Source organism: Panthera tigris, chromosome E3, assembly GCF_018350195.1.
Source record: "Panthera tigris isolate Pti1 chromosome E3, P.tigris_Pti1_mat1.1, whole genome shotgun sequence".
Taxonomy (NCBI): Eukaryota; Metazoa; Chordata; class Mammalia; order Carnivora; family Felidae; genus Panthera; species Panthera tigris.
In genome coordinates, this window is record NC_056675.1 from 1,257,175 (window position 1) to 1,279,878 (window position 22,704).

General features: G+C 66.3%; 1 protein-coding gene across 2 annotated transcripts; it reads right to left on the bottom strand.

The window, feature by feature from the left end:
• Positions 1-2,433: 2,433 nt before the first annotated feature.
• Positions 2,434-22,275, bottom strand: MICALL2 (MICAL like 2). 2 transcript variants are annotated; one of them, XM_042971441.1, is made up of 17 exons: positions 22,034-22,275; positions 15,493-15,541; positions 13,236-13,377; positions 12,172-12,359; positions 11,261-11,376; positions 10,125-10,901; positions 8,280-8,536; positions 7,155-7,248; positions 6,285-6,445; positions 5,746-5,919; positions 5,203-5,267; positions 5,003-5,123; positions 4,830-4,920; positions 4,633-4,706; positions 3,793-3,907; positions 3,019-3,065; positions 2,434-2,671 (listed from the first exon to the last, which is right to left on the bottom strand). In XM_042971441.1, the coding sequence occupies exons 1-17, from the start codon at positions 22,174-22,176 to the stop codon at positions 2,577-2,579; spliced, it is 2,709 nt and encodes a 902-aa protein (XP_042827375.1). In that variant the 5' UTR covers positions 22,177-22,275; the 3' UTR covers positions 2,434-2,576. The 2 variants fall into 2 exon arrangements, with proteins under 2 accessions (XP_042827375.1, XP_042827376.1); XM_042971442.1 differs by lacking the exons at positions 12,172-12,359; positions 13,236-13,377.
• Positions 22,276-22,704: the final 429 nt, after the last annotated feature.

Below are 22,704 nucleotides of genomic sequence, written 5' to 3' on the forward strand. Positions count from 1 at the left end.
GGCCTGCAAAGGCTCCTGGCTGGTCCAATGTCCCCGCTTGGGACACGGGTTTCACTCAACAAACATTTGCTGCACTCCTACCATGTTCTGGGTGCTGGGGACACAGCAGTGCCAGGGACAGACAAGCTCCCTGACTCGGGGAATGTCCGTCTTAGAGAACACAAAACCAATACCTAAGTCCAGAAGGTGACCTCCAAGTGAGAAAACCTGCTGGGGTGGCCGGCAGAGAGCCAGGGGGCTCGGGAGACCTCTCTGAGGAGGGCACGGCTAAGCAGACACCTGAAAAATAAGGAGCCAGCCTTGTGGGGGATGGGGTTCCAGACAGAGGCACCAGCCAGTGCAAAGGCCCTGTGCTGTGTCTGCTTGGAGCCCTGTGAACAGAGCGAGAGCGAGCCGGGGAGGGGAAGTGGGAGGCCAGCCCAAGCCCCGCCTTCCCGGGTGGGCGGGGCATGCAGGAGCCCCGCCCTGCACCCCACACCGGCCCACTCCCCTCCCTGAGATGCCCCAGATTTGTACTCTGCCAGCCCTCAGTCCATGGGTTTCTGCCCTGAACGTCCTTCAGTTAGTTGGGGCCAAGAGCCTTGGACCCACAAGGCCTCAGAGGCTTTGACGATGTGTGTGCGCTGAATGTCAGGAGCCCGGGAACGGCCCGCCTTTAAGAGACCCCCCACGAAGACATCCCCCTCCCCAGGTCTACTGATGGGAACACTGGTCTTTCTGGGCCCCATGTGGGGAGAGAAAGGCCCAGACACGTATTGAGCACCTCCTGTATGCAGACAGCGCAGCCTTGGAACCACACAGCAGACGTGGGCTTGCGTCTGGCTCATTAGCTGTGCCTTCCGGAAACTTCTAGGCGGGGGTGGGGTCTGGGCGGGTCCCCCAAGTTGGGGCGGGGCCTGGTGAAGCCAGGCCCCACCTCCACCCAGGGGTGGCCGTCCCAGGGGCTCCCCTCCTGCTCTGCCCGCTGGCTGAATGGACACTGCAGGACCTGGTAGCCCTGTGTCCCCAAGGTCACGTGCATGCGTGTCCTGCCGTCACAGTGTCCACGGGGTCTGCAGGCACCGGCCCCGGCAGGGAGCACGAGGCCCGACCACCAGCAGGGCTCTGTTGCCGAGCACCAGCCTGTGCCCGGCCAGCACCCCAGGGAGCAGCCGTGGGGAGGGGCACACCCTCACCCTGCGGGGACGCCTGAGGTGCGTGTCCCCAGCTGTCTCCCCCGCCCCCCCTCCCCGGGCTGTCCTGGCTGGGGACGGCATGCCGTCCTTGGAATCCTTGCCCACCCCCGTCTCAAAGACTCCACACGCGCCCCAGCCCGCCAGGGGCTCCCTGAGCCTCGGGGGAGGGTCCCAGGCTCCAGGCCCAGGCCCCACCTAACGCTGTGTAGCTTCAGGGGGGTCGCATGGCCTCTCTGAGCCTGTTTCCTTGTCTGTAAAACACAGCTTCCCCGGGTCTCCGCTGCCCCGTCCCCGCTGGCTGGCCCTCTGCCTCCCCCTGGTGGTGAAGAGGCCACACTGCCGCCGGCCCAGGTGTCCAGAAGCACCCCCATGGCCGGGTCGGTCCTCACAGCCCGCGTGCAGCCCAGCTGTAGGTGGTCAGAGGCTCAGAGGGGGCGGGGCTCTGGTCCACGGCCACAGAGCTGAGCGTCTCTGCATCGTGTCTGTGCCAGGCAGCCACCCTCCCTGTCCCATGTCACAGCCTGACCTCAGGTCCCAAGAGTCCCCGGCTGAGACCCTCCAGCACCCCGTAAAGGCAACAGGATGCAGTGGGAGCCCCGTGGGGCCCCGGCCTACTCAGCAGGGTCTCCCCGCTCTGTCCTGCCTGGGACGCATGGGGTCTCGACCCCGTCTGCCACCAGGCTGGGGAGTGTTGGTGCTGTGGCACTGCTGAAGGTCCACGAGGACCACCGCAGCGGGCTCCCACCGTGGCTGGGGACAGCACAGACACACGCCAGCTCCCCACACAAAAGGGGACACTGAGGCCTGGGTCCCCCGAGTGCGGGCAGTGCTGGGCAGGGGCTCTGGGTGAGCTGCCGGGAACCCGCGCCCCTTCGGCCTTCTCTGCCTTGGCCACGCCCTCTCTCCGCCAGAGGTGGGGAAAGGCGGTGAGCCCCACTCCCTGCTGGACACCAGGGCCTGGGGCAATGATGCTTCCAGCCCAGGGCATAGCTCACCTCCGCCCTAAAGGCCAAGGTCACAGATCTCGAGCTTTGGAGATCGTGCGTGGGGCCCGCACCTGAGTGAAGCTGGCACAGACTCGCTCTGTGCCCGGCAACTGTCCCTGGAGCCGGGCCAGGAAGCAGCTTAAATGCCCATCTCTGAGGGTCCAGGCCAGCCCAGGGAGGGTCAGCGCCTGCTCAAGGCCACAGACACGTCCACGCTGGCACAGAACTGGATGCCGGCCACGACCTCCAGGCCGCCCGGGAGCCCGTGGCGCACAGGAGAGGGAGCCAGGCCACGTGGTCAGTTTCTTTATTGAGACCGCTCAGACCCCACAGACAGGGTGGCCCAGGTCCCCACCCCCACGGTGCCGGCCCTGTCCGGGTCAAGGGCGAGGGTCCTGCGTCCCCGCCAGGCAGCTCACTCAGGGGTTTTGCTTCTGCCCTTCAGGGACCAGATCCTGGACAAGCGGAACTTGGGGTTCTTCCTCTGGTCCCCGCTGCTTCTGTGGAGGTCTGGGGGGGGGGGGGACGGACACTGAGGACACTGCCCCTGCCGAGAACGCCCTTCCCTCCCACCCACCAGAGCCCTCCCCGGGCCCCCGGAGCCTGTAGGAAGCCAGCCCCTCCGCCCTCCCTCGTGGGAACCACCTACGCGCCGGCCTTTAGAGCCCCCCCCACCCCCGGCACCGGCCACGCCCCTCGCCCCGACCACAGGATCAGGAGCTGCCGGTTGGGGCTCCTCCGAGCGATGGGAAGCTTGCTCCCTTGGGGTGAGCCTTTCTGTCCTCAGGCCGCATCTGCCAGATGGGGCCTGGCACCCACCCCACGGGAGGCCCGGCTCCTACCGCTCCCACAGTTACCCAGATTCTGGATCATGTTCTGAAGCACCTCGTCCTCCTCTTGCTCTCTGAAACGGGGGCGGTGTGGCAGTGAGGGCGGCGGGCCTCTGTCGGACTCACGCCCGAGCCTTGAGCCCACCTGACACCTGCATCAGCTGCTCTCCCCGCCCCCTCGGCCGACCCTCTCGGGGTCCAGACCCTCGTCCGTGCCGTGGGGACAGAAGGGCCCTAGGAGGACCTGGGGGCAAGCTCATAGAGGGACGCGTCTTAAGAACCTCGGCCCCTGACTCTGCGTGGCCTCGGCAGGCCCCTCATTTACACATGGGGACAGAAACGCCCCGTCGGGGTGGTCACGAAGCTGGCGGCCCAGCGCAGCACCAGGAGACACAGGTGGCTGTGTGTATTTAGTAAAAAAAAAGTGTAAATTTCTCTCCTCTGTTGCACGGGTCACACTGCAAGTGCCCAGTAGCCACCTGTGGCTGCCACGGTGAGCCAGTGGCGGCATAGAACGTTTCCGTCCTTGCGAAAGTCCGTCAGCAGGCGCTGACCCCCGAGGGTCGGGGAACACGGGGCTCGAGGGGCTTTGTCGGGGAGAACCTCTGAGTCGGGCTGCCTAGGCTGGGTCTGCCTTTGGGCTCAGCGCCCCCGCCTGCGGGACGCACACGGCGGGGTCTTGGACCTTCCTGCCGATGGGGCGGGGGGGAGGTTCCGAGCATGAGGTGGCCAGTCCAGACCTGGCACGGAGGAGCCAGGGTTCTGGCGCCCGTCACCTGGGCCCCAAGACCCCGCCCTCACCTGAGCCGGTCCTCCTCCAGGACGTCCACAATGCTGCTGCGGTCATCCACCGTATTCACGTACTGGCTTAGCAGATCCTGCTCCCGCTGCCGGTCCTGGGACGACTTCAGACTCTCTGCAGGGACAGCCTGCCTTCAGCGGCAGCCCTGCCGTCCCAACCTGCTCAGGGACACACTGTCCCCACTCCTCAGGGTCAGGCTCCTCCACTGGAGGTGGGGGGAGGGTCTTGGGAGCAACTGGACAGAGCCTGCCCTTCTGCAGTGAACTCCTGGCGGTGCTGGATGGACGGATGGACGGACGGACGGACCAGTGAGTCGACGACGGATGGATGGATGGATGGACAGATGAGTGCATGGATGGGTGGACGGGTGGACGAGTGGAGGGATGAGTGGAAGAACGACCAGATCAGAGACCTGGCGCTGCTTGCCCCATCCCACGGCAAGGAAAGGCAGAGTCGGGACCGCCGGGACCCGAGCCCCTGCCCCGGGCCCTCGGCCACGCCATCCACAAAACCGACAGGCCACGCTAGTCTGGGCTGTGTGCGCCTACATATTAGCTCACTTAGTCGCTGCGGCTGAGGGAGGTGGAGGCCAGTGTCCCCACTTTGCAAGCACGGAGGGGTCGAGTGCCCCGGCCAAGGACACACAGCCAGGCGTGGGGGAGCACAGACTCGACCCCGGGCTCCAGAATGTGTGCCATAACCACAACCCACGAGCCTCCCCAAGGGGTGGCCACCCAGGCAGCCCGCTGGAGGGGCCTGGGAATGCCACGTCCGTGCCCGCGGCCAGGACTGAGCGCCACCCCTGGCGGGCTAGGCTCCCGGTGGTGGGCGGGACGCACCGGGCTTGGCCATCAGCCGACGGAGCTCCCCCTCCAGGTCCAGCTGCTGCTCTGCCAGGCGCTGGTCCTTGGCCCTGCCGAGGGGACACAGGCGTGAGGCCCGCCCCGCCTGGCCGGCCGCCCCGCGGCCTGAGCCCAGCCTGCACCCGGAGGCGGCGGCCACGTCGGGGAGGGCCCTTCGGGCAAGGACCCCTCACTTGTACATCAGCTCCGACTCCTGCCTCAGCAGCAGCTGCTTATCGTGAATGAGCTGGAACCAGTCGACCATGAGCGCGTCCTCCGAGGCATCTGGGGAGGGGGGCAGGGACGGGTCAGGCCGGGCACGCGGGAGGGGGCTGGCCCGGCCCGGGGCGGCGTGCACGTGGCTCACCCCCCTCGGCCGCACGCAGACGCTTCTCCAGCTCCACGCCCTTGAGTTCCAGGGCGTCCAGCTGCCTGGCAATGTTCTGCATCTGTCTCTGGATCTCCTCGGGCACGTAGTCAGGGTGCAGCTGGGGACAGAGGGGTGCTGAGGGGCGGTCGGAGAGGCCGGGCCGTGCACCTTACCCACCTGCACCCTGGCCCACTCACCTTGCTGGCGCTGGTCACTGCCTTGCCAGGTAGGATGGGGGCGCCGGCCGAGCTCACGGGCCTCCCTGGAGAGGGCAAGACAAGTCTCCTTCCTGGACCTGGGGGCGCCAGGCCCAACGCGACCCAGATCCCGCCTGCCCGGGATGCCCCCGCCCCACCCAGCAGGCCGTGAGAAGTGCACCGCGCCCGCCCCCGGTCCCCACCCGCCCCCGGGGTCAGCAGCCGGACACCCCATCCGGCGAGCTGCCGAGAGCGAACGCCCCATCATCGCCAGGCCAGTCGGGTGCCGGGAGGAGCCGGGGCCTCTGTCCGGTGGGCGATGGCAGGGAAGTGCTGGGGGCTGGGTCCCAGGTCCCGTAGGCTCCCGGCCGCCCCTCCCGCCTGCATTGCTCAGAGCTGCAGGCGTGCCCCAGGCTGCTGCCTTCCCTCCGTCCTGGGCCCCGTGGGCTCGTCACCCTGCAAACCCCACCAGACGCTCCCTCCTCAGATGAGCCCCTTCCTCTGCATCCCAGATAGCATGGGGGCCGGTGTCTCGGGGCTGACCTGGTGCGTCCTGAGCAGGGGGCTTCTCTTTCTCCTTCTTCCAGCTCCCGGCTGCGGCTTCCTGCTCCCGGGGCTCAGGACAAAGCCAGTCTCCAGAAACGTCCAGGCTGGCAGGGACAGCCAGCTTCCTGCGGTGGGTTGGGGTCGGGGCCGGGGACAGGGAGGGGGATGCGGCTGCCCGAGGGCAGGGGACAGGGTCACGTGTCGAGCCAGCAGGTTCGTCGCCCTCCCCCCTGCCGCTTCCCCAACCCGGGGCCCCACAGGCCAACATGGGGTCAGTCCTCACAGCCCCGTGCCCACGTCCACACAGGGAGGGAGGTCTGTACCCTCGACAGCACAGGGGCAGATGAGCCCAGGGGACTGGAGACCCGCTCAAGGTCACACAGGAAGAAGTGTGGGGGCTGGATGTGGATCCAGGGGCAGCTGAGTGTGCGGGAACAGCCACGCTTACACGTGTGCAAGCGTAAAGGCACGCATAGGCCGCCACCCCCACACCAGCTCCTCGGGCACCCTGGGGCCGGGTCCCCGCCCAGTATTACCTGAGAGGCCGGGCCCAGGGCTCGCTGCGCCCCGTGTCCTCTCAGGCCCAAGAGGGGCCGGGGGGGTGTGGACGTGCCCCGCAGAGCTCCCAGGGACCTTCCCGGGTGCCTCGCCCGCCCTAGGCTCTCCCAGGACCCGTGGCTCCTTCGACTCCGGACGCCTAGACAGAGGGCAGGGGGTCAGCCAAGGGGGGCACGGGCCGTCCCCCACACCCCCACGCTGGAGGCCAGGAAGGAGCTCCAAGCACACGCACCCGACCGGCTGTGAACCCCCAGAACACAGGTGCGTGTTCACACACGCACCCAGCTCTGTGGGTGGAAGCACGTGCTCAGCTGATGGCGCCCCGGAACCCAGACACCCGCCCTGGGGCAGGTCCCCAAGTGTGCTGCCTGCCCTTGGGCATCGTACTACGCGGGGGGGCGACCACTCTGTACGGTGACCCTGGACCGGCGCGTCCAGCCCCCGGGGTGGGCGCGTGTGACTGTCTGGCCAGGGTACCCGTGGCCTCGCTCAAGGAAGGCTGCGGCAGCCTCTCCCTTCCCCGTCCTAACCGAGCCCCTTCCCCGCTCCGGGCTCAGGCCTGGTGGGCACCCACCAGCCCATGGCTGTCATCCCCCTGCCCACCCTCCCAACCTTCCAGCTACATGAAGGGAATGCAGGCCGGTGTGACGGCCCCCACCTCGCTCGGGCTGCTGCAAACTGGCTTCTGCTACGGGAGAGAGGTCCGGGCGGCTGTGCACAGACCCCTCCCACGGGTGCCTCAGTCGGTCCATGTGCCATTATTTACCTGCAGGCGTCTGCTGACGTGTGCCAGGCCCGGTGCTAGCCCTGGGCGACAGGCCACCGCTCAGGCCCCACCCACCCCTCACCTCTCAGCAGGGTTTTTCTTCTCCACAGGCTTCAGGCGGGCCCTCCATCCTGCCGGCCCGTCCTCCTGGCCTTCCTGGGGGCTGGCACTGGGGCCTAGGTGAGGGCAGGGACACAGGTCATGGGCGGGGGGGGGGGGGGTGTTCCGGGTAAGGGTGGTCTGCTGGGAAAGGCTGGATCTCCCCGCCTCCACCTGCCTGCAGCCGTCCCCTCTCAGGTGGACACAGAGCAGCTCGGCCCACGGGAAGAGTCCGGCTGGGAATCGGGCTCAGGACTTCAAGCCTGACCACCTGTGCTGTGTGTGCTCAGGGGAATCGCTCCCCTCTCTGAGCCTCAACTTCCCCTGCTTCCAAATGGGTGAGGGTGTGGCCAGGTGAGGCCCGCGGATGCCGAGTGAGCTGTGCGTCTGCCGGGCATGTGGCTAAGCCGTGATAGCCCGTCGGCAGGCCCCCTTGGCTCAGAACGGAGTGGCTTTCATGATGGGGGCTCAGCCAAAGGAGCGAGCTCGGCAAAACCCTCTGCGCGGGGTGCTCTCTGAGCCCGGCTCACTGCTCAGCACTAAGAGACGTCCAGGCGCCCGGAAGAGAGCCACCTCTGTATTTCTGCAAAAAAGCGTGAGGAGCAGCCCAGGAAGGTGAGGCCATGAAACGAGATGCGGTCCAAGGGGGCTCCGGGCTCCAGGCGGGGCCCCGTGTCCAGGGGGCCTCGGGACCCGCAGAGCACAGGGCACCATCGTCGGAACAGGGCAGGAAGGAAAGACATACTCGGGAACCGTGGATGTAGAGCCTCGTGGGAGGCGGTGACCCCGTGGCCGGGGCAGAGCAGGAGCACGGTAGCTGCCTGCCCGCCCACACCGTCACTGGGGACACGGCGCTGTCGGGCTGGGACGGCGGGGCGGGTGAGCGGTGGCCGTCTGGCCGCGCCACGCCGAGGGGCGTCTGCCACCGCTAACCTGGAGTGAGGCGGACCCGGGAGAGAGCGAGGGCCGGCGGCTGCTGTGGAGCGGCGTGAGCGACGGGGACACGGAGCGGGAGCCTGGGCGCCAGGCCAGAAGCCGGCAGATCTCCGGGGAGCGCAGTGGCAGACCCGGGCTCCCCCACCCCAGCCCGCATCGGGGGAGCTCTTACCCTTTGCCAGTGGGACCTCCGGCTTCAGCCTGGAGCCAGCACCCGCCTTGCCAGCCCCCGAGGATACAGGCGAGCTCTGGGGTGGCGGGGAAGCCTGCGAGGTGGTGCCTCTGCTTAGGGGGGCTGGTGGCTCAGTCCTCGCAGGGGGATTAAGGGCTTGGGGAGATGCCAGCGGTGACAGCTTGGCCGCTGGACTTGCTCGTGGCCCTTCCGTTCTGGTATAGGATTTCAGAGCAGGGGAGGTGACTGGGGAGGGCCTACAGGTGAGAGAGGAGGCATCAGGCACAGGTGGATCCAGGAGCCCTTCCAACCATGCCTCCCAGGCAGAAGCCCCTCAGCCTCCCCTGGCAGCTGGTTCCTAATGCCCACCCTCCTGAGGGAGATAGCCCCTCCGAGGGACAGGCCAAGGGCACCCACTTCTGACACAGCTGTATAGCGGCACCTGATTTTACCTTCCTGTTTAATTTCGGCATCGGCTGAGATTAAAATACCCCAAAACACACCCCTCGTGGGGCGTGGGATAGCCCCCCCAGGCCCCCCCTTCCATCTACCTGCCTAGAGGCACCTGGGGCTCACTGTGGGCGCCCTGCCCAGAGCCGTGGACCAGCCGGGCCTGCCTAGCCCCACCCTCAGCAACACGCTCGAGGCCTCCACAGGGCTGCCTGTCACTGGGCGGCCCTGCATCCCCTGGGGCACACCTGCGTGCAGGGAGCAGGGCTGCGGGCACCGAGCAGGGCCCAGGGCGGCAAGCTGGGCGCCTCCTCCAGCCAGGGCCGCTGCTCTGTGCCCTGTTCTCCCTCTGAAGCCACTTTCTCTCCCTGCTGCTCTCTGGGCCCAGGGCAGCCAGGAGGAGGGGGTCCCCCACGCAGAGCCCTCACACGGCCAAGCAGCCTTGGCCCCCAGGTGCTCGGACATCCCCCGGCCTGCAGCAGGGGGGCAGGCTCACCCTCCCTGGGCACCCCCAGCTGATCCAGAGGGGCCAGAATGCTCCCCCCAAAACAAGGGTCAGCACAAGGCGGCGGGCACAGCGGTAGCAGCCAGCCTGGCACGCGATCCCCTCACTCACTAGGCCACCGTCGTGTGGTGAGTGGCGCCCCCCCAAATTCAGGTCTACTCGGAAGGCCAGAGTGTGGCCTCATTTGGAAATAGAACCTTTGCAGATGGAATCAAGTTTAGATGAGGTCATCCTGGATTAGAGTGGGGGTGTCCTCATAAGAGACAGAGAAGTAGAAGACGGACACAGAGGGAAGAAGGCCAGGTGACCCTGGAGGCCAGGAGGGAGCGTGTGCCCACAGGCCGGGAACCGGGGCCACCGGGAGCTGGAAGAGGCGGCAGGACCCCCCCCCCACCCCCACCCCCCCCCCGCTGGCCCTCGTGGGGAACGCCCACCTGGAGTTCCGCCTTCGGGCCTCAGGAACTGGGAGAGAACGGTTTTGTGTTGCTTTAGCCCCCAGCGTGTGGTGTGTGTCCCAGCAGCCTCGGGAAACTACCGCAGGGACCGTCTGACCCGTCAGAGGCTGCTGTGTCCGGTGTGCGACACGGGCGGGGGGGCTGAGCTCCGCCGAGGCCAGACTCGACACCGGGACCACTCACGAGCACTCGCGGCCTCTGGCTCCCCATCGGGGGTCCTCAGGTGGGGCTCAGGATGTGCCAGGTGGCGGCCCCCAAGAGTGTGTCCGGCACGCCCCCCCTCCTGCCGACCACCGGGCACTTTGGGTCCCGTCTCATTTTCCCCATTTCCCAGCTGAGGAAACTGAGGCTGGGGAACACAGCCCCACAGTCAGTCCTACAGCCAGGCCAGGCCTGGAACCCTCCTTGGCTGCCCCCGCCCCTGCCCCCACCCACCTGCCAGGCTCCTGAGCGCCGGTGTCCCTGAGCCCCGGCAGGGTCTTCTGCAGGAAGCTCAGTGCCTGTTCCCTGCCGCCGTCCCCAGAAGGCACATCCGCGGGAGCTGGGGCCCTGCCAGCTGGGCTGGGGGCAGCTGCGGGCGTCTGGAAGAAACTCTCCCGGGCCTGCTGTGTCCTGGAGGCCGATGGGGTCCAGTCCGGGGTGTCTGCCGGGACCGGAGACACTGGGCCCAACCTGAGCTTGGTCTGGGGGGCTGCCCCTTGGGGGGTCACCCGGCCTTGCGGCGTGGCTGGGCGAGAGTCTGGGGCACTTGGGGTCGCGGCAGGGTGGGGGCCGACTGCTGCCCTGTCCTGTCCCGGCGACGACCACCCTCTCGGGGAACTGTTGGCCACGGGCACGTTGGCTTTGCCACCCGGCGGGCCCGCCGAGGACCCGGCTGGGCTCCCTGCGTGGACGTGGGAGGAGGCGGTGGCCCGAGGCTCAGTCGTAGCGGGGGCGACACCTTTGGGAGTTGAGTTGCCCACCACAGGCTCGCAGGCCGCCGGCCTGGCCTTTGTCCCCGTGTCTCTGTGCCCATTTGCTTCTTGGGCCTTCCATGGCGCTCTGGGCGGCTTGGAGTCCGAGGCGACAGCCCTGGGCTGTCGGGGGGCCACGCGCTGCAACGTGGGGCTTGCAGAGGTGGCTTCGGGGTGGTGGCTGGGACACACGAAGACGCCGGGCTCGGCGGTGGCCCTGTAGGCCCCCGAGTGCAGCGTGTTGGAGCACTGCTTACACCTGGTGCAGGGCAGAGGAGGACCCGTGAGCAGGCTCCGGGCCGGCGTGCACTTCTCCGTCACACACTGTGCCGGGAGCGCACGCTCATCCAGCGGACACCCCTCCTCACGCACAGCGACCGTTCTGAGTCACAGACTCCGCGAGGATCCCGCTGGGGGCTCAGAAAGCCAGGAGGCATCTGTGCCTCTCGGCACACAGGGGCTCACAAACGTGCACGTATGTACGTTCACGCACAGGTGCAGTCGCACACACGCGTGCAAACGTGCACAAATGTACACGCGCACACGCGGCCCGGCACACACGCGTGCTCACAAATGTGCGCGTGTACACACGTGCACGTGCACGTGCACAGGCCCTACCTGAAGCAGTTCCGGTGGTAGAGCCTCCCGTCAGCCATGTGTCGTTGCACGAGGTGCACGTGTTTGCCACAGACGCCACAGGTGCTGCTGATGGAGCTGCCCACCGAGGCCTGGCCCTTGGGGGGGGGGGGGGGCGGGGGCGGAGGGGGCAGCTGACATGTCTGAGCCCCCGGCCCAGGCCAGCGTAGGTCGCGTGCCCCAGCCCTCCCTCCCGACAGCTGCCTCATCCGCGGCAAGAAGATCCCGCTGCTTGGACCAGAGGGCTGAGGCCCCGAGGGTAGCTGCCTGCCAGGCGCAGCCAGGATGGCCCATGCCCAGGCCGGCTGGACTCCCAAGTGCAAGGTCTGCAGCCCGGCCCAAGGAGAGGGGCTTTGGGGCCTGACCTCGAGGGTCTGGGGGAACAGGAGACAGATTCGGGCCCTCCTGCTGCTCCGCCCCCCCCCCCCCCCCCCCCCAGCAATCTTAAGGCTGCGGCCGCCGGCTGCTCCAGTCCCTTGGACAGCAGGGGGCGCCCAACCACAGCATGTCACTCGTCCTCCGTCCCCACCTCTGAAAGTGGGGGCACCCTAAAGCGCTGGACAGGCAGGAAGGACACACCCAGGGCTCTTTCCTGACCCACCTGGGAGGCCAGAAACAGCTTAGGAACCAGAAAGTTCTGGGTTCAAGTTTCTAGCCCTGCTCAGAGCAGACCTAGACCTTCCTGGGCCTCAGTTGACCTATCTGTACAACGGGGATCATATCCCGACCACACAGGATTGAAGGAGCTCGTGGAGTCAATCCCGGTGGGTTCCTGATAAACAGCAGCTAAGGCCGCGCCAGGGACCCAAGGGTCCCCAATCCCAGGTGCCCAGGGTGGAGAGGCCACACTCGGTCCCAAGAGCCAGAAGGAAGGCAGGGCCGGGGGTGCTTACAGTCTTCCGCAGGGGGCCCTCTGAGCTCCCATCCTTCCACTGGGTGGCGGGCTTTGTGCTGGCTGGAGACGGTGGCCGGCCCTGGGCTGGGGTGGGTGAGGGTCTGGCCAGCTGGGGCAGGGCCTTCTTCCCAGACGGTTCCTCGTCGGAGCCCGACGGGGGCCGCTTAATACCGGCCATGCCCCCAACTGGCACAAGACACAGAGGGTCAGGCTCTGAAGTCATCTGGGCCCACCCCGGCTCTGGGTGCCCTGCAGATGCCAGTGCCCAACACGGGGCCCGGAGCCGGGGGTGCTGGGAGGGGCAGCTCCTGCTGTTCTGGGGGCCTGGGAGGGGCAGCCCCAGCAACCACAAGTGCACATTCCCAGCAGGGGCCTGGCCTCACCCGGGCCCCTCCCTCTGGCTCTGAGAGCCCTGATCTGGGTCGGGAGAAATGGGACTTTTCTGTTTCTGCACAAAGTGGAAATATCAAGGCGGGGCTGGTCCTGTGCCCAGAGTTGTTCCGGGGATTTCTAAGGCTGGATGAGGAATGTGGGGGGAGGGCAGTGGCTGAGCTTCAGGGTGCATAAAGCAGCTGGAATCAATTCCCTTGGGCCCGGCCATGACCCTGCCCGGAGGACCCACCCGGCCAGGGTTAGCTTGGTGTCTGTAAGGCCAAATGTGGGGGGTTGGGGGGGGGGGCGGTGAGGGCCTCTGGAGTCAGGCCCGGGAGCCCACCCTGGGGTCCGCCAAGCCGCCTGAGGCAAGATTTGTGGGCACAGGCTTCAGGGGTGCAGATGGGCAAACCGAGGCCCAGAGGGGAAGGACAGGCAGGATCTGGGTTCATGCGTTCAGTGGACAAGTGGGTGTGGGGCCGGGCACACCTGGACCCTTGCTCAACCCTTGCAGCAGCACGATGGGGGGCCGTGCTCCCCTGAGGGGAAGCATGGGGATCATGGGGGGCCCCACATGTGCGGCACCAGAGGGGTGCCAGAACAGACTGGCTTCCCGCTTCCCGCCCCCCCGCCGGGCAGTGCTGGGGGCCGGTGCTGAGCTGGCAGAGGAGGCCTCCAGCCCCGACTCACTAGGGGAGCGTCCATGGAAGTAATTGTAGTACTGTGACACGTAGGTCAGGATGCTCAGCCGGTCGGGCACCTTCAGGGCCACCATGTCCTCAGCGTCCAGCAGGGCCGGGATGCCCAACTGCTCCTCGGCCACACGGAAGGCCTTGGGTGGGAGTGGGAGTAGTCAGCACGGGTGGGCTGGGAGACATCCCCCCCTCCCTCTCAGCCAGGCCACCAAGCTCCTCCCGGAAGGAGACCAGAAACCCCGTCAGGCCCAGAAAGCTCTGGGTTCGAAGTTCAAGGTCTGCTCAGACATGACCTCCCTGAGCCTCAGTTTACCGGTCTGTACAATGGGGATCATAGTGCGACCACACAGGACTGAAGTTGCTGGGGAGTGGGTCTCAGCCTTGGCCAGCCTGGCATCTCCTGCCTGTAGACGCCCATCCCTCACCTGACAACCCTCAAGTCCCCATCTGGACCCTTCCCCTAAACTGCTGTGACGCCCTTGCAAAGTCTGAGGGTGACACCTGGGTCTTTAGGTGTCCGAAACGGGGCTCCTGAGCCCTCCCAGACCTAAGCCCGCCCAGCGGTGATGTCCCTCCACACTCAGGTCAAAGACCTCCAATCTCCTTTGACTCCCCTTCAAAATACACCCCAAATCTGACTCCTCCTGCTGCCACCAGCGTCTTCTCACCACCCACCCCACTGTCAACATAGACCCTGCAGACCCCGAGCGCAGCCAGCACAGCAGCCCCCAGGGAGGAAGCCAAGTGCTTCCCTTGCCCTGCTCCTGCCACACCCCCGCTCGTTTCGGGCCACGCCCTCAGTCTTCCAGCCACACCCCCACTCTTCCCACCACACCCCCCTCTGCTGTGGCCACGCCCCCACCCTGTTCCGGCCGCACCCCCTCCTCCCGCTCCGGTCACGCCCTCACTCCGTTCCAGCCAAACACCCCACTATGTTCCGGTCACGCCCCCACTCCGTTCTGGCCACACCCCTCTGCTCTGGCCACGCCCCCACTCCGTTCTGGCCACGCCCCCTCCGTTCCAGCCACACCCCCACTCTGTTCCAGCCAGGCCCCACTCTACTGGCTTACTGGCCGCACCCTGCTCTGCTCTGGCCAAGCACCCACTATGTTCCGGCCACACCCCCACTCTGTTCTGGTCACGCCCCCACTCCGTTATGGCCACACCCCTCTGCTCTGGTCACGCCCCACACTGTTATGGACACGCCCCCTCCATTCCAGCCACACCCCACTCTGTTCCGGTCACGCCCCCATTCTGGCCGCCCCCCCCCCCCCCCGCCCCCCTTTACTCCTCCTAGCCAGGTGCCCTCCTGCCTAGAGCCCTGGCCCCTGGCAGTACCCCCACCAGGCCCGCCCCTCCTCCAAGAGTCCACAGGGCCCACTGTCACTGCAGAGGCCTGCCCTGCCCCGCTCATGAAGACCACGGCGGCATACACCTCCACTCCGTTGTCCCCACGTGTTCACTCCCGCACACGCGCGCTAGTGCCCCAGCACAACTTTCTGTCACGATGGACCAGCTCTCTTTCAAGCTGTCCAATGGGAATGTTTGAAGTGTGGACAGTGCTGCCGAGAAATTAAAGTTGTCATCTTATTTCTTCTTAATTCAGTTAAACTTAAATTGAAATCGTCCACTAGCGAGCAGGGACCGCATGGGACACGCAGCTTTGACCTGCAGGGCTCCGTCCGTCACCCCCGTCACCCCCGCTGGAAAGCCAGCTCTGGACCCGCGGCCGCAGGGCGTGCGTCTGCCTGCCCCTCTGGGCGTCAGCCCATCGAGATAATGGGGCTAATTCTGCAGCAAAGAAACTGAGGCGAGGACAGGGCAGGGCCTGGCCAGCCAGCAGAGAGCGGCGACAGGCAGTGTGCTCGAGACCCTGGCGGCCAGTCTGACAGTCCAGCTCAGGGCGGTTGGTCCCCACAGGGTGGGGAAGGGCCAAGCCAAGGGCCCCATCCTCCCAGAGCCACATCTGGACCCCGCTCAGCTACTCGCAACCCCTTCCTTCCCCGGCAGGAAAAAGGGGGCCGGGAGGGCCTGGGCATCAGACTGGAGGCTATTTCTGAGGTTGGGGTCACCCGGCTCAGGACCGGCTGCGGAACTCGGCAGCGCGCCTCCGGTCTCCATGTGCTCATCTGCCCTGGCAGCAACTACCACAGCTGCCCCCGGAGGTGCCCGAGGGTGGTCCACAGGACCTGGGTGCCGGCACAGGGCAGGCCCACCAAGCCAGCTTTGAGTCAGGAACAGGGGGCACTCACCAGTTTGTTGTTCTCATAAATGTTTTCCTTCCTGAGAGCATCAAAGTTTCTGGAAGACAAAAATATAGGTGTCCAAAGCAGTTCAGAGGTGATCCTGCTGAAATAGGGAAACCGAGGCCAGGAGCGGCAGCTGGGAAGGAGTGAGGTCACACAGCAGCCACGAATGGGCTCGCTGGCCCAGCCTGGATAGTGGGACTTCCTGGAGAGGCCAAGAGCAAAGCCAACATTCAGACACTCAGGCAAGCCCTGCACCAGGGCCAGGCTGGCCCGGGACTCGGTGCCCACACCCACACGGGCACATCTCAGCCCACTGCACCCCTGCAGGGTCGCTCAGAGCAGAAAACACAGCCAGGCCCAGCAGGGGCTCAGCCGGATGCAGGCTGACGTTTCCGGGAGGGCCGTTCAAATACCCATCTGTCTGTCCTCTCTGCCGTCTGTGGGGTCCTCAATGGCAGTTCTGCCCCTTCAGTGTGCACTGGATTGTTCGGGAAGCCCTGTGGTGTGGGGAAGGGCTCGGGCTGAAATCTGCATCCCAACTCAGCCAGGCTGCACCGTCGGACCCTGGGGGAGCCCTCTCCTCTCTCAGGCCACGGTGCCCATCTGAGAGGGGGACAGCAGCTTCTGACCACAGGCTGGGGGGGCCCGGCTGCAGCGGGTCCCAACAGAGCAGGGCCAGGGCCCCGGGCCACGTGGCAGGGACGGGACGGGGCTGCCGTTGGCCCACCTCCCTCCTAGGAGGACCCCCTGCCGGCCTCCAGCCCCACGTCCATCACCCTGGCTGGCTTTGGGGAAACCTCACTGTTTCCGTTTGGACCACCTCCCAGGTAACGTGTTCCAGATGCTAAGACCACCCCGTGAGCACAGAGGGTGCTTTTGTGCAAGGACAAGATGGCGGGCAGCTCTATCTCCAGATAGACATGGCCAGAGGGGGTGGGCATGGCAGCCTCCTGCTTCATCATCGAGGCCACATGAGCGCTTCACCCTGGGTCTGTCCCACCAGTGTCCATGGCGCGTGGAGTGGCCCGTCTCCATGCATCGCCCCAAGGGGTTCTTGGCAGGCCCCGGCCTCCAATCTCAGTGGCTTCCCACCCTCCCCCACCCCATCCCTTTGAAAGTTCAATCTCTTTTCCAGACCTGCCCCGGGTCACTGACCCAAACGGCCGTGTCTCAGCAAGATGCTCCTGTGGCAGGAGGGCAGGGTCACAAGCTCTGTTTTGTCTCCAAACATGCAGGAGAAGGAGGTCCCCTGCCCCCTGCATCTGCCTTGGGGAGGGGGCTGCAGTGGCTGCATCCGGCAGATGTCGTGGGGGCCCTCTGTTCCCCCGGACCCTGAGTGAGCATCTCAGCACTCCAGGTAGGTCCCGGTGCCCACAATAGTGGTGCCAGCCCCCGCTGAGCAGGTCAAGGGGGTGCGGGTCTGAAGCTGCAGAAAGAATTGCCTTCCCACTCAAGTTCAAGGGCCACCACCCTCAGGACCCTGTCCCAGCCGCTTCCCTGGGCCCTCAAGGCCTCCACAGTGGGGCTGGACCACCCTGGCCAGTCTCATGGCTTTCACACCCCTCCTGAACCAAGCTCTCTACGGAGGGTCCTGCCCTCCCAGCCTCCCAAGCTTGGCTCACGCTGTTCTGGGCGGCTGGAACACACTTTCCCTGCCTGACACACCCCACCGGGGTCCCTCCCTGCAGGCACCCTGCAGGTCCCTGAGTGGACACTTCTCTGCCTCTGGCTGGCGGCCCCATGAGCTCACATCCCCCGCAGCATGGGGTTCAGCCGGCATCGCCTTTGTCCCTGAGGCCGCCTGGCCTGGAGCTCTGGGGCCGGCGCGCTGGCAGAAATCTCTGGACTGAGCTGCCTTGCAAACCCCTTCAGAGAGAGCCAAGTAGAGACCACGCCCATCCCTCTCAGGAAGCCCGGTGTGACCAGCTTTCCGCCATGGGGGGGAGGGGGGGTGCGGGGAGGACTCTTGTTGAGAAGGGCTGAACCGTGCCCCCCACCCAAAATGATCTGTTGGAGTCTTCATCCCCAGAACCTCAAAATGTGACCTTCTTTGGAAGCAGGGTCTTCTTTATAGACAGAATCCAGTTAAAATGAGGTCAGGAGGGTGGGCCCTATCCAAAATGGCTGGCGTCCTTATAAAAAGGGAAATCGGGACACAGACACGCACAAAGGGGAGACAGTGGCCGTCCACAGCCAAGGGGGAGAGGCCTAGAGCCTCAGGAGGAGGCTGCCCTCGGGCACCTGACTCAGCCTCCTAGGGCAGGCCTGACAGACAGACAGCCCAGCTTTGGCCAACCCTCCGGAAGGCGGCCAATCTGTGTGCAAGGCCTTGCTGGACCAGCATGCACGAGCTTCGCCCTCGCTGGCCCTTGGCGAGGCGGCTGCGGCCCAGGGCACTCCCCAAGTTAGATCATGTTTGAGTCAAACTCCTGTAATTTGAATTCAGGTTCTTTCTGGTAAAACTCCAAGGTACCTGCATACAGCTGGTGCACTATAAATGCTCTCTGATGAATGAGTTCTTCCAATGCTTGCCAAACGAGGGGACTTTTGAGGCGTCTATTCTTTCAGTGTGAGCCAGTGAACGCACCCATTGGGTCTATGTGGGCGTCGTGTAAACGCTGACCTGTCGGCCGTGTGCCAGGTGCCAGCGTGCGTCCAGCCCTGGCCTGGCCTGGCGTGGCCCAGAGAGCTGAGGCACGGGCCCTCCCCTGGCCACGTCTGACCAACACCGTTGACCTCACACTGCTGAGACGGCCAGCCTCCGGCCCCCGGGCTTTTGGGGCCCTTGGGAATGTGTACCCCCTTCCAAATTCCTGGAGAGCTGACCTCACGCTGTTTATTTCCTGGAACAAAACGCAACCACGTGGGGGGTGGGCGCTGGGCTGGGAAGGTGCCTTTTCCAGGCACCCTCAGCACATCTGGAATGGGGAGACACATCTCAGAGATGCGCGTGTCTCCACAGAGATGGAGAGGGACAGAGACAAGACAGAAGCCACACGGCAGTGGGGAGGGAGACGCTGGGCACACCGACCTTGCGGTAGAGTGCACAGCCCGGGGAGACATGGGACGTGACGAGGTACCAAGGCCCCAGGGAGAAAGTCTGGGGTGGGTGCAGGGCCCAGGCCCCGCCCTCCTTGCACCTAGTGGGCAAGTGAGACACCTCAGCCTCACTGCCAGGCTGGAGCAAACCCCGACCCCCAACCTTGGCCCAGGGCAGGGCCCATCTGAGAGAGTCAGCCCTGGGGCTTCTGCGGTGGCCTGAGTGGGGCGTCACAGGGTGCCTGCAGCCCCTGCTGTGTCCATTCTGGAGAGTCTGGCCGGAAGGCGGTGGCGGGGGCCCGGGAAGCAGGCCCTCAGGCTGGGGAACAGAAGGCCTCTGTCCCCAGGAGGCTTTCTGCTGGCCAAGAGGCCGGCGTGGGAGGAGAGGCCAGCCCGGCCGCCTGGGCCCAGCCCACCCTCCGCTCCGGGCCAGGAAGAGAAACAGTGGTGTCTCCGAGCATCTGCGTGGGGGGCCTCTCCTGACTCCGGGCTGCATGTGGTTCTCAGGGAGCCCTGCCATGGCCAGGGGCAGAGCCCCCAGCCCCTGCTGTGCCCCAGCCCTGACACCTCACATCGGCCTCCCAGGCTGGAGGGACCTGGAGAAAGACCAGGTGCCCCTCCCCATGGGCCTGAGGGTCTGGGAGGCCCAGCGACTGTGCAGCAGGAACCCCCCCCCCCCCCCCGCCCCACCGGCCTTGTTGACACACCGGCCTGGTCTGTCCGCTCCCCCTACAGACGGCCCAGGAGGAGGAGCCCACGGAAGCCCTGTGCCTGCTGCCCGGAAGGGCTCCTGCCCCTCCTCCCTGGCGGGAGCTGCCACCCCTGCCTCCTGCCTGTCCCCTGAAGCCCTCAGCCCCCTCTGGTCAGCCCAGAAGGGGCAGGAGCCCAGCCCTTACAGGTTTTCTGCCCCGAGTGGGAAGGGGGCTGTTTGTCCCGGGCAGCTCCTGCGCTCACCTGCCTGCTGGGCAGAGGTCGGCATAGCCAGGGAAACAGACCCGAGGGCAGAGCAGCGGGCTCCCTTGAGGCCGATATGAGAGACCCCAGGGGCCCGGGCTGGTGCTGCCCGGCTAACTCCCAGTGGGGCCTCGCTGGGTGGGCCCACCCCCCAACCCATGCTCGCCTCCTGGTGTCCCCGCGGGGCCACCACAGGTCACACGTGCCTCCCGGAGCAGGGCCGCACGATCTCATGGGCGGAGGCAGAAACAGAAGCGGACTTAGCGTCAGCGTAGCACAATCGCCACCTGTCTGGCTGGGCGCCCGGCTCCTTCACAGCTGCTCCCGAGGAGGTCGCAGGGAGGAAGCAGCTTCTGTGCAGCAGGAAGGCTGGACATGAGGCGCAGGGAAGGACTTCCTGGCGGCAAAGTCAGCTGCCGCCGGAGGGTCTCCGAAGGATGGGGAGCATGGGGGTGGGGGGTCGCCCCCAGTCCGGCCCTGGAGGCGACCCTGGGAGGGCGGCACCCAGCACCTCTTCTTTACTGCTACCCCCCTGCCTGCACCCCCGGCCTCCTCCCCTCCCTCCTGCACACAGGGACCTGCAGGACCCCCACCTTGCCAGGACACCTGCCAAACTCTTACTGTATCTGCAGAGTCCCAAGTGCAAGCCCTCAACCGTAATAGCTCTGTCTGTACCAACTCTGTGCTCCTACCCACCACACACCTGTCGTGCCAGATACAGTTCCAGGCGCTGAGGATAAGCAGGGAACAAAAAAGACGTCCCACCCTCCTGGAACTAAAAGCCCAGTGGGGACGGATGGACATTGACCAAGGCAGCAGTAACTGAGATTACCAGACGCCCTCAATGCCGCTCCCTGAGGCAGGGGCCAAGTCCACCGTATTCAGTATGCAGTGCAGGGTACAGAGCAGAAACTCATTAACGGTTAAATGAACAGTTATATGACGCCTGCCTGTGCCAGCGTGGTACACACCCACGTGCACGAGCCTGTGCTCATGCTCAGGCAGTGCATGCTGGGACAGGCTCAAGTGCCCCGCGCGCGCGTGCGCGCGCACACACACACACACACACACACACACACACACACACACACACACATATACACATACACACACGGGCCTCCGAACCAGCACTGCTAGAAGCAGACAGAAGCTCTAGGGGCTCCGAAAAGCCCCAACTCTCCAGTTATACCTGTGATGTGGTCCCAAGGCTCCCGGCCAGCAGACAGCTGTACCTTACTTCCCTACAATTGCAGACTTGTGCGGACCTCCAGGCTGCCTGGGCTCAGTCCCCAGCCAGCCTCACCAGGGACCTGCCCGCACCCGGGGGGGGGGGGCTCGGCCTGTCCACCTCCTCTCCTGGTCCCATCCCCAGCCCACCTCCCCATCAAAGCTCAGCTTAGGGTGTTCAACGTCTTCTGCCTCCAGGCACATCCCTGGGCAGGGGGCACACACTGCTGCCCAAGTACCACATGGGGCGACTCCCCATGAAGCTCCACAAATGTCTTTCACAACCTTGGGCAGGAGGAGGAAATACGTGCAGGCCTCTTTCTCAAGACTAGCTTCCCGGTAGAGTGCCTGGGACTACAGGTTACAGCTGGGTGAGGGGGAGGAGCCCCAAGTGCCAGCCTTGGCTCTGCAGATGTGCTCTGAAACCTGAACAAGGGTGTCTCGTCTCTGGGCCTCAGTTTCCCTATCTGTACAGAGAGAGGCCTCACTGAGGAGCTGCCTCTGGCCCCTCGCAACCCTGAGACCTCCCTGGCAAACGCGCACCCCGAGCCACCCCTGGAACCAGCCACGACTTCTCAGAATGCTTTTAAACATTTGTTTCCAGGAGGCAGGTGGCTTTCTGAGGACAGCTCTGTCCCAGCAAGCCAGGTCCCAGCAGCCCAGCCGGAGCGTTTGCTGAGTGAATAACTGGTGGAGTGGGTCCCAGGTGGGGACAAGGTCCAGCAACAAGTGCCAGCCACCACTCCAAGACCCTCCCTGGGGAGTCGCCCTAGTCCTCTCCCCTGCCCACGTGCCTTGGTTCCGGGGGATGGGAGCTCAGCCCCCATCTCATACCCTGTCACCCTGGGGTGCCCCGGCAGGGCAAGACCCGGGGAAGTCTGGGGCTTCCAGCTCTGCGTCGGCCCCTCCCCCACGGCGCCCCTGGGCTGCATTCCCAAAGGTGCCTGGACCTGCTGGGGCAGGGTCAAGGGCATAGCGCCCTTGAAGCTCCGAGTAACCCACTCCCTGATGCGGTGAGTGGTCCCTGGGGCGGCGGGGCTCTCAGGCGGCGCAGAAGGGTAGCCCCGCCGGCCCTTTCCCAGGGAGACGCGCGGGGAGGAGTGGCTGTGGCCGGAGTCCGGACGCCGGCCTGACTCACGGACTGACTAAGTCAGCGGGGGCGGCCGGCAGGGCTGGCTCCGGCCCAGCTCCGCTTGGTGGACGGGCGAACTGAGGCCACCGGGCGGGTCATGCCCGCAGGACCCCGCTCCGCGCGCCCTCCCCCACCCGCGCTCCCCGGCGCCAGCAGCCTGGGGCTCAGCTTCCCCGCCCGAGGTGCACTCACAGGAGGTCGGGCCGGTGGCGGTGCAGGATGGCGCAGAAGGCCAGGCCGTCGCGGAACGACGTGGTCATGTTGGTGATGCTCACGTCGCGGTAGCCCTCGCACTGCTGCCGGCACCACTGCTGCAGCGCCTTGATGGCGGCCATGCGGGCAGCGCGCGCGCCCCGGCGGCCCGGGGCTCCAACCGCGCCTCCCGGAGCCGCGGACCGACGCCCGCGCCGACCGGCCGGACGGCCGACCTCGCCGCCGACCCCCGGCTCCGACCCGCCGCCCGAGCCCGGCCCCGGCCCCGGGCCCCGAGCCTGGAGACGAAGAGGAGCCGCGGCCGCGCGACCGGCGGGAGTGCAGCCCGAGCCAGCCCCCGGCAGGCCCCGCCCCACCCCGCCGGCCCCGCCCCCAGCCCCCTGCCCCGGCGAGACCCCGCCCCCGAGGCCCGCCTCCAAGGGCCACGGCCCCGCCCCCTGCAGGCCCCGCCCCACCCAGTCCCGAGCGCAGACAACGGCCTCGAGCCGGCCACGCCCCCTCCAGGGCCCGCCCCGCGAGGTCCCGCCCCCGCCCGGAGCCACGCCCACCCGCCTTCCCGCCCCTGTCCCGGGGTCCTGGCCTCCAGGGCTCCCGGGCGGCGTCGGACTTTCTTTTCAACCCCACACACCCCCACCCCGCGCCGCCCGCCC

Excerpts from the sequence above, each read along its gene's own strand:
- MICALL2 (XM_042971441.1), bottom strand. The coding sequence starts at position 22,176 with ATGGCCGCCATCAAGGCGCTGCAGCAGTGGTGCCGGCAGCAGTGCGAG. Across the intron at positions 13,378-15,492 it reads TTTATGAGAACAACAAACTG|GCCTTCCGTGTGGCCGAGGA; the intron begins GTGAGTGCCCCC and ends CTCCCACCCAAG. Across the intron at positions 11,377-12,171 it reads AGGGCCCCCTGCGGAAGACT|GGCCAGGCCTCGGTGGGCAG; the intron begins GTAAGCACCCCC and ends CCCCCCCCCAAG.